At 25.4% G+C, this 14,452-nt stretch overlaps 1 protein-coding gene across 1 annotated transcript; it reads left to right on the forward strand.

Moving 5' to 3' along the window:
- Positions 1 to 348: 348 nt before the first annotated feature.
- LOC112596760 (tubulin beta chain-like) lies at positions 349 to 4,853 on the forward strand. Its single transcript, XM_025342541.1, has 6 exons — positions 349 to 363; positions 2,160 to 2,216; positions 2,358 to 2,466; positions 3,533 to 3,728; positions 3,791 to 3,950; positions 4,038 to 4,853. Exons 2-6 carry the CDS (start codon positions 2,160 to 2,162, stop codon positions 4,851 to 4,853), a joined length of 1,338 nt encoding a protein of 445 aa, XP_025198326.1. The 5' UTR covers positions 349 to 363.
- The last annotated feature ends 9,599 nt before the right edge of the window (positions 4,854 to 14,452 follow it).

Raw genomic sequence — 14,452 nt, forward strand, 5'->3', positions numbered from 1 at the left:
CATTAATTTATGCAGTTTTGTTTATGTTTATTTCCAACTAATTAATAACAGTAGATTTAATCATAATTATTATTAATTGTATCCAAAAACTACGGTTACATAATATGTTTTAAAAATATTTCGTATAAATAGCACATCTTCTATGAACAAATTGTGAGCAGAGTTTAGTTGTACATAATATTATATATTTAAATACTCGTATAGGTACACATATGTACATAATACCAATTAGTTATAAATTATAACTGTTGAGAATGCATATTGTAAGAAAAAAAATATAAAATATATACTCAACGCTATTACATGTGTATCATAGAATATTATTAAGAAAAATGACGAAACATTTTATACGTAGATGAAAAAAAGATAATCATCTATTAATATACCAGTAAAAACATACATTTATTAATATTATATTATAATCAATACAAAATAATTAATTAAATTTCAATATACCTATTTGGTTAAAAATTGGTTTCGTGTAAAAATGCTCGCTTTTTCATAATTTAATCATTTGCTTTTTCAAATTATTAATAAAAGTACTGGAAATTTAATTAAAATTATTTCTAAGGCTGTTTAAGTATTACTTCGGTTATTTTTTTTTTTGTAAAATCGACGTAAAATAAGATTTTTTTACAGATTATTTCTGGAAATACAATAGATTAAAATAAAAAAGGTAATTTTTTTTATTCTTCTGAAAATCATTTTATATTAAAATAGCTTTGTAAACCAACTTTGCCCTAAAAAAAAAAATGAATAAATATAAAATTTGGCATTTTATTGATGTATCTTGCTTTTAATGTACCTACCTTAATTCATGGTAAATCAGTATCGGTGTTTTCCTCTTTGTGAACTAATTTTACAGAGATGGGCAATCTGCCTGTGGTTACGGATTGTATATAATATATAATATATATATATATATATATATCATTTGGTATATTAATGAATGTGGTTCAAACTAATTAATAAACTTTTATGATACATTTAAAAATAACATCTGAAATTTTTGTCAAAATCTAGTTCATATTTTTTTGTAATTGAGTTTATAAGTTATAAATATACAAACATTGCTTTTTAATGATATAAATTTGAATAACAAACAATAAATTACATAAAATGTAATTATTATTTTCTTATATTGAAAAAATCACACGATGGATTCAATCAATGGTGTGGTACCAATTAAAAAAAAAAAATTAAAATGATTTCATGTGTGACTGTGTGAGCTATACTATGGCAATCTATAGGGATTGAAAAATGAACACTATGAATATAGGTATTCCCCAAATCTCAAGGAATTAAGCAAAACCTTTTGACCGTAGCGTAGTTTCACTTAACAATATTGTGTTATTAAATTAATTATATTAATCAAATATTTTTAACAAGATTATGATAAGTTTATTTTTACTAATAGTATATTTGTTTCCATAAATAATGATGATATTGATATATTACTACTATAAAACCTATTATGACTATTACTTATTATTGGTCAGGTGCCTAAAAATATTAAATTATAAAATGTTATAAATTAGGTAAAGTTTGTAGTTACATATCTATGTATATATGATTTAATTTTACGAAAAATCCAGTAAAAAATCAAATTTAATAACAATAATAATGCGTCTAAACGCTAAATGAAGAAAAACTACATTTTTTGTTTTAGGGTTGGATAAAGTTCGTCTTAGAGCTATTATTTTATATCTCTTATTCCATAATTATCTTATTGTATCTTATATATATTCTTAAAATACTCATTGATTAATACAACTTATCACATTATCTGTGACACACTCCGTGGCATTTTTCAAAGGACCACAATTTACTACTCATATCCGCGTTGCCCCTTCATTAATTTTTGATGGTTTATCAAACCAGTTTTTAAATTTAATTTTTATGTACCTAGTTGTTAGTTGTTAGAATAATAATATATTTATAATAAGCTTTTATTTGTATTGCAATTTTTTTTTATTGTATTTCTGAAGCAGTGCTGGCTGTTTTAATTTTACTACAACTAATATTCTTGTTTACATTCAAACACATAGATAATTTATTACATTGTTGTGTAGTTTTCGTCTTTATTATTTGACGTCCTAACTTGAGTTATTAATTTATTATTATTTATTAATTAATTTGAACTTTAATAATTAATAATCATGCGTGAAATTTGTCATTTGCAAGCTGGCCAGTGTGGAAATCAGATAGGCGCCAAGGTAATATGCTATGTTATAAAATTCGACTTCGGTGTTCTGATTAGCATAAAAATAGTTATATATATATATATATGTCACCATAAACTTTAAGAGTTGCATAATTATTTTTATCTACAATTACTAATTTGAATAACTGTTAAGTTTTGGGAAGTAATATCCGATGAGCATGGCATTGATCCAACTGGATCATATCATGGAGATTCCGATCTACAGTTAGAAAGAATCAATGTCTATTTCACCGAAGCACTTGGTAAAATTTTTATTAAAAATGTTTAATAGCCTAATACAATTTGCATGTCAAATTGAATTAAATATTGATTTATTAAATGATAAGAAACTATAATTTTTTATTGCATGGAATAACGTTGAATCATATTATGTTTTTAATGTTTGCTGTTCTAATAATGTAATAAATGTAGGTAACATAAACAAGTTCTAATATGTTATAAAATACGGTTTTCTACGTAACGTAAAATCAATAAACAAAATAATATGTATTTATTTGTTGTTTGGTTGCATTTTCAACTGTAATATGAATTAAGCTACATAAAATCGTTAAGAAATTAATCGATTTAACTTAAGGACGATTAATTGGTGTAATTGTAGTTATTTTTAGGTTGAAATGGTAACAGTAACAGTCAGAAAAAACTATTTCTACTCAAAAACTTATAAATGATAAAATATTATTTTTGATTATTTATAAGTTTTTTGGTTTTCGATAAACGAGTAGTTACATTTTACTACATTCATAAATTTGTGTGCAAGCTTAATAATTGTAAATCAACTTTACAGTTTATTATTATTATTTAGTTTTGTACGTCATTATTGAATTATAACTTTATTATTTATAGCTATAATTATTAAATTACTATTAATTTTTTTATAATAATGATTATTATGTAATATGTATTATTATGTACTAAAAAAACTAGATACATACGTACATAAAATTAATAATGATATGTATTATTTTTTATATTTGGCATAATAATATATAAAATATAATGTACTAATTTAGGTTTATCGTTTAGGTGATATATACAATTTTAAGCTAAATAATATCATTTTAATGCTGAATTGCATGAATAATCAATAAAAATTTAATGAATCAATAGTGAGCTAATGGTCTCTTAAATAATATGATATAATGGCCCATTATTAGTTTATTAAATTTTAATGAACAATTAAATTAACCAATTTTTTTTATGATACTCGGCATAAAAACCATTAAGAATCATTTTTAATTAAAATATTAAAATATTTTAAAATGTACATAAAAAATATAAAATTTTCAATTAAACATTATAATATATTAGGTGGTAAGTACGTACCTCGAGCAGTACTTGTGGATTTGGAACCAGGAACTATGGATTCTGTAAGATCTGGCCCTTTTGGTCAAATATTCCGACCAGATAACTTTATTTTTGGACAATCTGGTGCAGGAAATAATTGGGCTAAAGGTCATTATACTGAAGGTGCTGAATTAGTGGATTCAGTGCTTGACGTAGTCAGGTATATAAATAATTATATTATTCGAATAAAATTATTATAACGTAAAATATATTGTATTTTAGGAAAGAGGCAGAGAGTTGCGACTGCCTACAAGGGTTTCAATTAACACATTCGCTAGGTGGTGGAACTGGCTCAGGTATGGGCACACTTATGATATCGAAAATTCGTGAAGAATATCCGGACAGAATTATGTCTACATACAGCATCGTTCCTTCGCCCAAGGTATAGCCATCACAAATATGTCTTTAACATTTTTGAACTGTATGAATATGTTAGTTCCCCTAATATAATCTATTTTATCTGGCATAGGTATCTGATACAGTTGTAGAACCATACAATTCCACGTTATCCGTGCATCAATTGGTAGAAAACACCGATAAAACATTTTGTATTGACAACGAAGCATTGTACGACATATGCTTCCGGACGTTAAAGCTCACCACTCCTACGTACGGTGACCTGAATCACTTGGTATCAGCGGCAATTTGCGGCGTGACTACGTGTTTCCGGTTTCCTGGGCAGCTCAACTCAGATCTTCGGAAGCTAGCCGTCAACATGATACCATTTCCACGGCTGCACTTTTTCATCACTGGTTTCGCACCGTTAACGTCTCGTGGAAGCCAGCAGTACCGTGCACTTACTGTTCCCGAATTGGTGCAACAGATGTTTGATGCCAAGAACATGATGGCCGCATGTGACCCTCGGCACGGCCGGTACCTGACGGCTGCGAGCATATTTCGGGGACGTATGTCCATGAAAGAGGTCGACGAGCAGATGCTCAATGTACAGACTAAAAACTCCAGCTACTTCATTGAGTGGATACCAAATAATACAAAGACAGCGGTGTGCGATATACCACCTAGGGGTCTTAAGATGTCGTCCACATTCATAGGAAACACTACAGCTATACAGGAAATGTTCAAGCGCGTGTCCGAACAGTTCACGTCGATGTTTCGACGTAAAGCGTTTTTGCATTGGTACACCGGTGAGGGCATGGATGAGATGGAATTCACTGAGGCTGAGTCAAACATGAACGATTTAGTATCCGAATATCAACAGTATCAGGACGCGACTATAGAAGAGGAAGGTGAGGGAGATGACGACGATGAGGATGCCGAAGCTTAAATCCAAGCATTTTTAATCAATAACATAATTTATGAAATAAAACAATATTTATTTTGTGGTACATCATGCTTATGTTTTATGAATTTACCAATTCGAACATTTTAAGTTTTTTTCTTTGACATGTTTTAATAAGAAAATTTGTCGTCCCTGCAGTACTGGTATATTCTTATTTTTATTAATTCTTTGAAAGGATAATGGGCACTGTCACACTGAGCATGTTCGTGGAGTAATATTTGAAAAATGGTTTAATTGTCTCCTACAGCCTAATTATAATATACAGTGACAAAAAATCTCAGATCTATTAAAATTACAAGATATTTGGTTAGTGACTTAGTAATAGTCAATTCATAAAAATAACCGAATAAGTTAAATTTTTAAAGGGTTTTAAAAATGTTAAATAAAAGATAAAAATAATTTAATGATACAATGTAGAAGGTGCACTACATTTATTATAGGTACCTAGTTAGTAAGTATATTCAAATTCTTAAAAAATATATTTTTATGTATTACAAGTTAATTATACAAAGTTGGTAGCATTTTGTTATTTTGATTAACTTTAAATATAACTATATATTAAAACACGTTAAAATATGTAAGTTATAAGTAAATTTTAGGTAATAAACTAATATAGTGACGTAATGATTCAGTTATTAGTAAATATACAACATGTATGAGGTAATTCAACAAAAGTCATAATATTTTTTTAATAATAACACAATTTGACGCAATAAAAATGCATTTTAAACAATGTATTCAGAAGGTTTATAAATAATATACGTATTAAAAAAAATTAAATATATTTTTTTAAATTTAATTTTATTGCTCAGTAGTTATAACCATATTACTAACTAGCCGTGAGCCGAGTGAAATAATTACTAATTTATACTTCCTACCTTTTATCCACTCAAAAATGTAATAACAATTATTTATTTTAAATAACTATGCATAGATATATAATATAAAATATTTATATTTAAAATCATGACTTCAGTAGCTTAAAGTTTGGTTCAAGAAAAATATCAATTATATACATTATTTACAGTTGAAATTCTCAAACAATTAATGTGTAAATAACTATAGGTATAGTCTATATGTATATTGAATATTAAATCTATATATTTTTAATATCAAACTACATATTGTCAAAAAATTATGATATTTTTGTATTATTATACATGATTAATGTACATTATAAATTATAATGGAGGAGGGAGTTCTTTGGCCCATAGAAAGTATAGAGGCTCAGCTGATTTAAGAGCCCATCTAATTAATATGAATAGAATTTGAAAATAGATAAAATATTTTTAATTTATAAATATAATCTATAAAATATAATGTGTGAACGTTTTGAAATGAAGAATTCAATTATATATCAGGTTTAACGAAAAAACAACAAAATTACAAAAATAGTAAAAGAAATGTAAATAATATTAATGTTTTTAAAACCTAAAGGCTGTAAAATGATTCAAAAAAGAAAAATGTTTTGTGACTTAAACACAGAAACAGCCAACAGGTGATGCAGTTTTAAAACACACATTATAAAACGATGAATGGTTTTTTTGTTTTTCAATCTTAAACGTTAAAACTTGATTAAAATTATTTAACTAGATACCTAAGTAATTAAAAAAAAAAACAAATAATACCAAAATATTTCCCTACAAAGAATAGATAAGTTTTTAATTGTCTATGACTTACAGCTGAAATCGAACAATTAATTTATATTGTATATATTAAATTGTTCAATGGTAATAATAAACTTTATAAAGTGAACTACTCATTTAATGAAAATCAGTTATTTATTAATAATAATAAAAAAAAATAGTTTTGTTCGATCGCGATTTGTATTTCTCTCCGTTAAAACTAGATTCTGATCTTTATATATGTTGAAAATATATTAATTTTATTCTATTCACAAAAATCTATTTTTAAAATTATATGTTATAATAATTTTCTCTCTAAGTTTAGGATAAAAAAAAAAAAAAAAAAAAATAAAAATAGTTTTAAGTTTTACACTATAGATTGTAATAATATTGTATTAAAACTCTGTAGTACGGCCAGCCGCTCTAATGAATGCTGTAAATCAGATCTTAATTTGATCAACATCGATTGGTTTTCTTTTACAAATGTTCATTAATTAAATCAAGTGTTTAACTACAGCTTATAAATCGTAGGTATATCGCTAAACTTTTTCTATGGTATAATTTTTTAATTTCAAGTCTATGAATATCAAAAATTATAAACTGCTATGATCAAATCACAGTTAAGTTCTAATTAAATCCGGTTAAATTTAATTATGAATAACACCGTTAGAGATTGAAACAATCAAACGTGTATTGTACAGTAAGAAATAACAATATAGTCAAATCTGTGTAATAAAGAAAAAAGAAACATTTGGGACTGGATATTTTTTCCATTTTAGGCAGGTTTCCATTTGATACAAGTAAAAGAAAAATTAAAATAATTATTACATGTATTTTATACTTACATGTTATGACGTACTTATTTAGTATTTTGTTAACTTTTTATTAAATATAGTTTCATACTCTTTTAAAAGTCTTCCATTGTTTTTTGTATTGGTAAATAACTTGTCATTTTCTTTATTGCTAAATTTTTCGAATTAAAAATTGATCCATAAGTTTATTTTAATTTGTTTTTTTTTTTGATCCAATGCGAATATTTTTAATTTCATAAAGAACATTTTCATACACTTTAATATCATCGCTTTGCAATGATAAGTTATGTGTTTCGTTGTTGGAACTGCATTGTTTAACATCTTTTAAGATACAATTATACATGTTTAGAATTTTTAATTTTACATTAGTTTTTATAGTTAAGCTTATTACCATTTATAGATTGTTCTTCTATTACATTTTTTTACTTTAATGTATTATGTTCTTGACTTTTTCCATAGTTGAAAATTTCACAAATTTGTTTAACTGTTAATTCATTTTTTTCACTTGACTCGATTTGTTTAATTTTTTTCATTTAGAGTTAATAATTTATTTTTACACACCATAATGAATATACGTTATATGCATTCCTCGTCATAACACTACTATAAAAATTATCGATTAAATAAATTTAATATTTATTGCAACGGAATAATCTATATAATTAATATAAATTATATTCATTAAAATAATTTTAAAATACAACATGTACTTATTCCATGATATATAGGTGCATGAAAAAATATCGTTTACATTTCCATGACAAACAGGTTCCATCTTATTTAGGGAACGATGTATTTAAAAAATACATTAAGCTCTCCGGGATCGTAACATATTTCCATAAAAACCAGTTTTCCTCATTATTTGGGTTCCATATTATACAGGGTTTTAGAAGGTATAGTAGCAAATAATGAATTTTTGCCGATTATTATTTTGTTATGAAAGCTATACGCTGTGCGCCTTTTAGTCATTAAATATAGTTCGCGTACGGTATACGACCGTTACCGTAGAACACTTTTAATAGGAAATAGTATGGTTGCAGTATACGGTTTATTACATTTACTGGACGCTTTAAACTTAGGTACCGATATTCTCCCGAAATCAGCTGATTTTACTTGAGATTTTGTAGCGCTATAAATCAGTTTATTTACATAGCCTTTTGGTTTTAATAATATACTTAATAAAATCTATGTGTAATCCACTTTGCCGTTTGGTTATATTATGTTATATTACATAAATCCATTGGGAGCGCTTTATGATATTAGCTATTTGGCGGGAACAAAATAAATGAACAATGACGTGTTGACGCTTTTTCTCTTTTCGTTACGCAACCATACTGTCTACACTTCTACAACCGCAGTAACAACTTTGAGACGCTGATTTCGGTGAGGTTTGAAATCATTGGTTACTAGCTAGCAGTATACGACCACGGTGCGGGCGCCTTGTAAAAACGGCACGACGGTAGCGGCTGGTAACCTATATTATTTGTACCATAAACTGACAATGCAGAATTAAGACGGGTTCACTGCAGTTTCGCTCTATACCGTTTTATATATTTAATTCGTACTTAGGTAATGAAATTATGGTAAGACATTATTTGCATACTGAATAATGTAACTCTACACGTCACGGTGTTGCGAAAACTCGGCTTTAGTTTTTTCATTCGCTGATAAAGTATTTATAATATTAATCGTTCTTTAATGTCCAAATTTAATCGTCGCGAAACCTCAAATCGATTACTAATACATACGACATTATATACGTATATTTGCGAGCTTTATTACCACCGCAGCTATTGTTATCTGAGGATTACGTGTCTGGTGACTTGTCAAGGTAAGATGTTTATTTGTCATATTTAGATTATTCACTGTGGTTCCTTGTAGGAATTAATCAAATACTGCAGTTTTATACGTATCTAAGATCGATATTTACGATTCTCTTAATTACAACATGAGTTTATAATAAATTTGCTTAACATTAATAAAATAATATCATGACACGATTTATTATACATATTTATAACAGTTTTAAAATTAATTGTAATACAGCGTAATTTACAAATATGATTCATTATTGACTATTGCATATTATAATATTGTATTGATGTGTCATTAGTGTGTACAAAAGTATTTAATACCGAGAAAAAACTTGTTAAATAGTTTTATTGTGTCGTATACTCGTATAACGACTTTTTTTAGTGCCTATAATATAATATTTCATATATAAATATTAAATTATTACTTATTTTATTTTTGTGTTTCATATATTATTATTTATTATGCATTGTGTAGTAAGTGTCATGTAGGACATTATGCACGTCACATATTATTATTTATTTAGTGATCTAGCGCGTTTATCAACTGAGTTTAAATCAAGACTTCTTTTTAAAGGATTTTTCACTCAATACTTGTAAAACTAATTTAACACTTGAATCTTTATAATAGATCTACCTAATAACATTAAATGTTTAATAGCATTTACATTAAGTCACATAAAATAAAATATTATTACCTATGTTTAAGTTTGGAGTTCCGATGAGCTAGAGGTAAGTAAATATATTTCATACCAAAATATTAATTCAAAAATTGATGAAAAGATTCTATGAATTAAAAATACAAAAACATTATACAATTTTTAAAAGTAAAATAATACTATTAACAATTTATTTGAAAATTTTAAAAATCTGCCAGGCTTATCAAATTAAAAATAATAATTAAAAAATGTTGAACATTTCTGATAGATTTTTAATATTGCCTGAGATTCAATTTTAAGGTAATCCACTTTAATTATAATCGTAGAAAGTTATGTATTATAGGCACACGTATGGTATAAACTATAAATAGTAAATACGTGAAGTTTTTAGGTTTACATACATTTTTAAAGTTGACAAATTCACGTTAGCATTATTACGGGTTTTTAGTATTGACTCATGTTAACAATATCTGATTTATAATTTATAAGTTTATAATTTATATATAACTTTAATTAAAAGGTTTGAAACCGAAACCTTATATTGTATTTATTTTTATATTTTTAAGAATTCATATTGCTTTTTAAATTTAAATTTACCAAAAGAAAAACATGAGTATTGCATTGATTGAATTGTAATACACCATTATTTATTTTTTAATACATTAATTGTAATTTATTATAAAAATTTTACTATAATTTCCGTTAATTTACGTTTGTTCATTGAAATCTCTGGAAATTTCTTCTCAAGAATTTTCATCAGAAAATTTTCCCAAGAATAGCTCATACTTGATTTCTGGTCAAAATCGTTTTTTTGTACTCAATAGTTTTTTATTGAATTTAAACTTACGTTAAACTTCCATTAAAGTGGCCTATTCAATAGAAAAATTTAATTAAAACCTCTATAAAGTAGTTTAACTTCCCTATATTTAGATTTGGGGTAAAGTAACGATGTGTATTTATTTTTCTATCTGTTTTTTTGGGCAGTAAAAATGCTTCGATTTTCAATTTTGGAGTGATTTCTGGTAGTAAATTGGATATAATTCGCACTTTTTGAAGAGGGAGGGTTAGGTAAAAGTAAAAATTGTATAGCGCTTTCTTTAATAATTGGGGGGGGAATTTTTATTAGTAGATACTGCTATGCTGTAAAACAGGGATCTAGTGTAATACGAGAGATGAATTAAATTTTAATCTAATGATATATCATTGAATATTAAAACAATTCTGTGTATAGATAATAACCAAATTATACCATGTATAGAAAATGATAATATGTTCATCTCGTGAAAATTTTTACTACTTATTTACAGTTATTTGTTTTATAGTTTCAAAAAAAAAAAAAATTGATTTTATTAAAAACTAGATTTGTATAACAATTCCTATTTTCCTAAATCTTTTATTTTCGTTTCTTTTTTTTTTTTTTTGATTATTTAGAAATGTACTAGCAGTTTTTACTTTTGACCCTTCAAAGTATCAATTAGATTTAATTTTTCGCCATAAATCATCTCCATGGTAGGAAATTGAAGCATTTTTACTGCTCCAAAAGAAGATGATAGACATAGTATTTATAGGCACGAGAAAGAGAATTTTTTTTTTTTAAATCGATAGAAAATTGTTTACTAGATCAAAAGTCTTGAAAATATATAAGAAAATGTCTTATTAGTTCTTATATTTCTATAAAATTATTAAGTATACTTAGACGACATATTTTTTATACGCATTTTAAGTTCATATTTTTACAAATCACGAAAATTACAAACTACACTGTTTTGCAGTAAAAATTGTATAAATGTTCAATTTGTTATAACTAAGATTTAAACATTTATACAATGTTTATTATAAGTAGCTCATATTGGGAATAAAAATATACAAAATCAATTTTTTAATGAACTTTTGGATGAAATTACGTAATTTAACAATAAATAACACGATGTTAATTAATTTTTTATAAATTAAAATATAATTCGATTGTATAGATATTTTATTGTATAGAAGTATTTGTGTTAATTATGTATTTTACTACACGAAACAATATTTAAAAAAAAAAGTTAATTTATTTTAAGATGTCATCTGTTAATATTTTGAATTTAGAGGTATTCACACTGTTTTACATTATTTGTAGTAAACATTTTAATTTATAACAATAAATAAAAAATAAAATAAGGTATAAATATATCTTACTATAATAATTAAATAATTATAATTGATAATTGCAATATTTTTTCCGAAAATGTAATCAACCTACTGTTATACTAATTGTAAAATAAATTACTTTAATGGTAATATTAAAAAATATACAATGAAATCGAAATGTACTAAATGATATAAGATGACAAATTGTCTTGGGAGTATATCGATTCCGCCGGCTATTGTTTATAATATCTACATATTGATTCCGCCGGCTATTAATTCCGCCCGCTACTATTTATAATATTTAGATATTGATTCCGTTGGATATTAATTCCACCGGCTACTGTTTATCGGTGAACGAATACTATGTCGTACATGTGTAAGACGGAGACAACACATACAGGTACGACATCCTCTTAGTAAATGTTTTACGACAGATTTGATGTCAATTGCTCCAGATGATGAAAGAGTAGGAAAGTTTTGCGATTATTTAGTTGATTATTATATTGATGAAGGAGCAAAATTCAATCCACGTATTTGAGCATCAAGGGAAATAACATCGGAATGTACTACTAATAGATGTGAGTCTTTCCACTCAAAATTAAATTCATAATTCATAAAAGCGCATCCCAAAATTTTCATATTTACCCAAGTTTTAAATATAAAAATACAAACTGACACTTATATACATATAAATGGAATAAATATCAGTACAATCAGTAAAAAATAGTGCTTTTAAAAAAAAAAAAAAACAAAATATTAAAAATGTATCAAATGATTTGAACGGTAATAAAATTTCCAAGATCACTTAGTTAAAGTAGTTACATTTATATTATATTTATATTAATTAGATTATACATTTTAATTTTGATTTATACAATTATTATTATCATTAATATATTTACATACACGTATTAATTAGGATACACATTTTAATTTTTAATTATACATTTATACAATTATTATTATCATTTTATACAATTTAGACTATACATTTTAATATTTTTTAATATATTCACATAAATATTAATATTAATAATTATTGTTTTTTTTTCATAAAAATTAAAAATTTTGTAATACTTTAAATAGAAATTTAATAATATTATTGTTAATTTATTTTGTCACAATAATAAAAAATATTTGGATAATTAAATACTTTAAATTTGTGATTTATTTATTCATAGAAGGTGCAATTCATTTTTTCATTTTTAAGACGATGTGAACTAAAAAAGTTTTGGAACCGCTAATATATATTTTAAAATACATATACAAGGGGGGGGGGAGATAAACAGTGTCCGGCAGAATCGATATGTGGATGTTATAAAGAGTAGCCGGCGGAATCGATGTATAAATATAATAAACAGTAATCGGCGGAATTAATAGCTGGCGGAATCGATACAAACCTTTTTCCTAAACAAGTAGTTTCGGCGGAATCAATAATTCCCCATCGTCTTCGCTTAGATCGTTTTTTCAGTTTTTTTGTTTACAATAATGTATTATTAAATTCAAATTTAACCCATCTTCTACAATAATCTCACTCGATATCTCTTATACAACTGATGGTATCAAATTGCTAAACCTTTTTTTTAACTCAAAATTATTGTTGATACCATTATAATTAAAATTGTAATGTTATTTTCACATGTATTTATTTATTAATTAGATTTAATAACATCATAATTAGGTTAAGTTAGCTAGGGTATATTTAAATGGAAAGCTTACTTTCAAAACTACTGCCATATTATATAAAAGTTGCTCTTTCCCTCAGACGAGTCAGATGAAAACTGAAGATAGTAGGTGCACAATTCAAACAGTGGAGATAATATAAGCTGTTTTTGTGCATTAATAGTTTTCAAAATGTTCACTAAAAATATTAGAATTATATCAAAAAAATTCATCATCACATTTTTAAAATTTTTATCTCTATATTTATTATTATCAACATTGTCATTATCAATCATTATTATACAATTGTTATACAGTAGGTGTATATCGTATATGTATGTGAGTGAGTAAGTGTATACGTGTGTATTTGTGACTGTATGTTACGCATTGTTACAGTGATTATTTCATTTGTTTACACTGAAAAATATATGTCTTATGTTTATTCCATATAATATAGTATATAGTATATCGTAGTATACAGTAAACAGTAGTGTTATACATCCATACATATTCAACATAATAGTATTAAACTTCTATTTTAAATAAACAAATAATTAATACGACTCGGTTTTTATAGGAACAGTATAGGCTTTTCAATTTCAGTGCTCGAAAAAACAAATAGTTTCTATACCGAAACGCTTTAAATATATAACTAAAAAATAAAAATGAGTCCATGAAAGAGAAGAGAAGAGCAGTTTAATTTTTAAATCAAATACCTAATTTATCAATTTTAATGATTAATGATTATTATTTATTAAGTATAACTAAGTATTAGATAAGTATATTACAACAAATATTAATTAATACTTTTTAAATAAATATAGTAAAAATGAATTCAACAATCTACAATGTTATTCATAATGGTAAAATAATTTCATTTTTGGT

The sequence above is a fragment of the Melanaphis sacchari genome, unplaced genomic scaffold, assembly GCF_002803265.2.
Source record: "Melanaphis sacchari strain LSU unplaced genomic scaffold, SCAv2.0 Contig34_pilon_pilon, whole genome shotgun sequence".
Taxonomy (NCBI): domain Eukaryota; kingdom Metazoa; phylum Arthropoda; class Insecta; order Hemiptera; family Aphididae; genus Melanaphis; species Melanaphis sacchari.

What these genes read in the sequence shown, in the direction of transcription:
- LOC112596760 (XM_025342541.1), top strand. Translation starts at nt 2,160, where the DNA reads ATGCGTGAAATTTGTCATTTGCAAGCTGGCCAGTGTGGAAATCAGATA. An exon ending in GAAATCAGATAGGCGCCAAG is followed by an intron (nt 2,217 to 2,357) that starts GTAATATGCTAT and finishes ATAACTGTTAAG; the next exon opens with TTTTGGGAAGTAATATCCGA. An exon ending in TCAGTGCTTGACGTAGTCAG is followed by an intron (nt 3,729 to 3,790) that starts GTATATAAATAA and finishes ATTGTATTTTAG; the next exon opens with GAAAGAGGCAGAGAGTTGCG.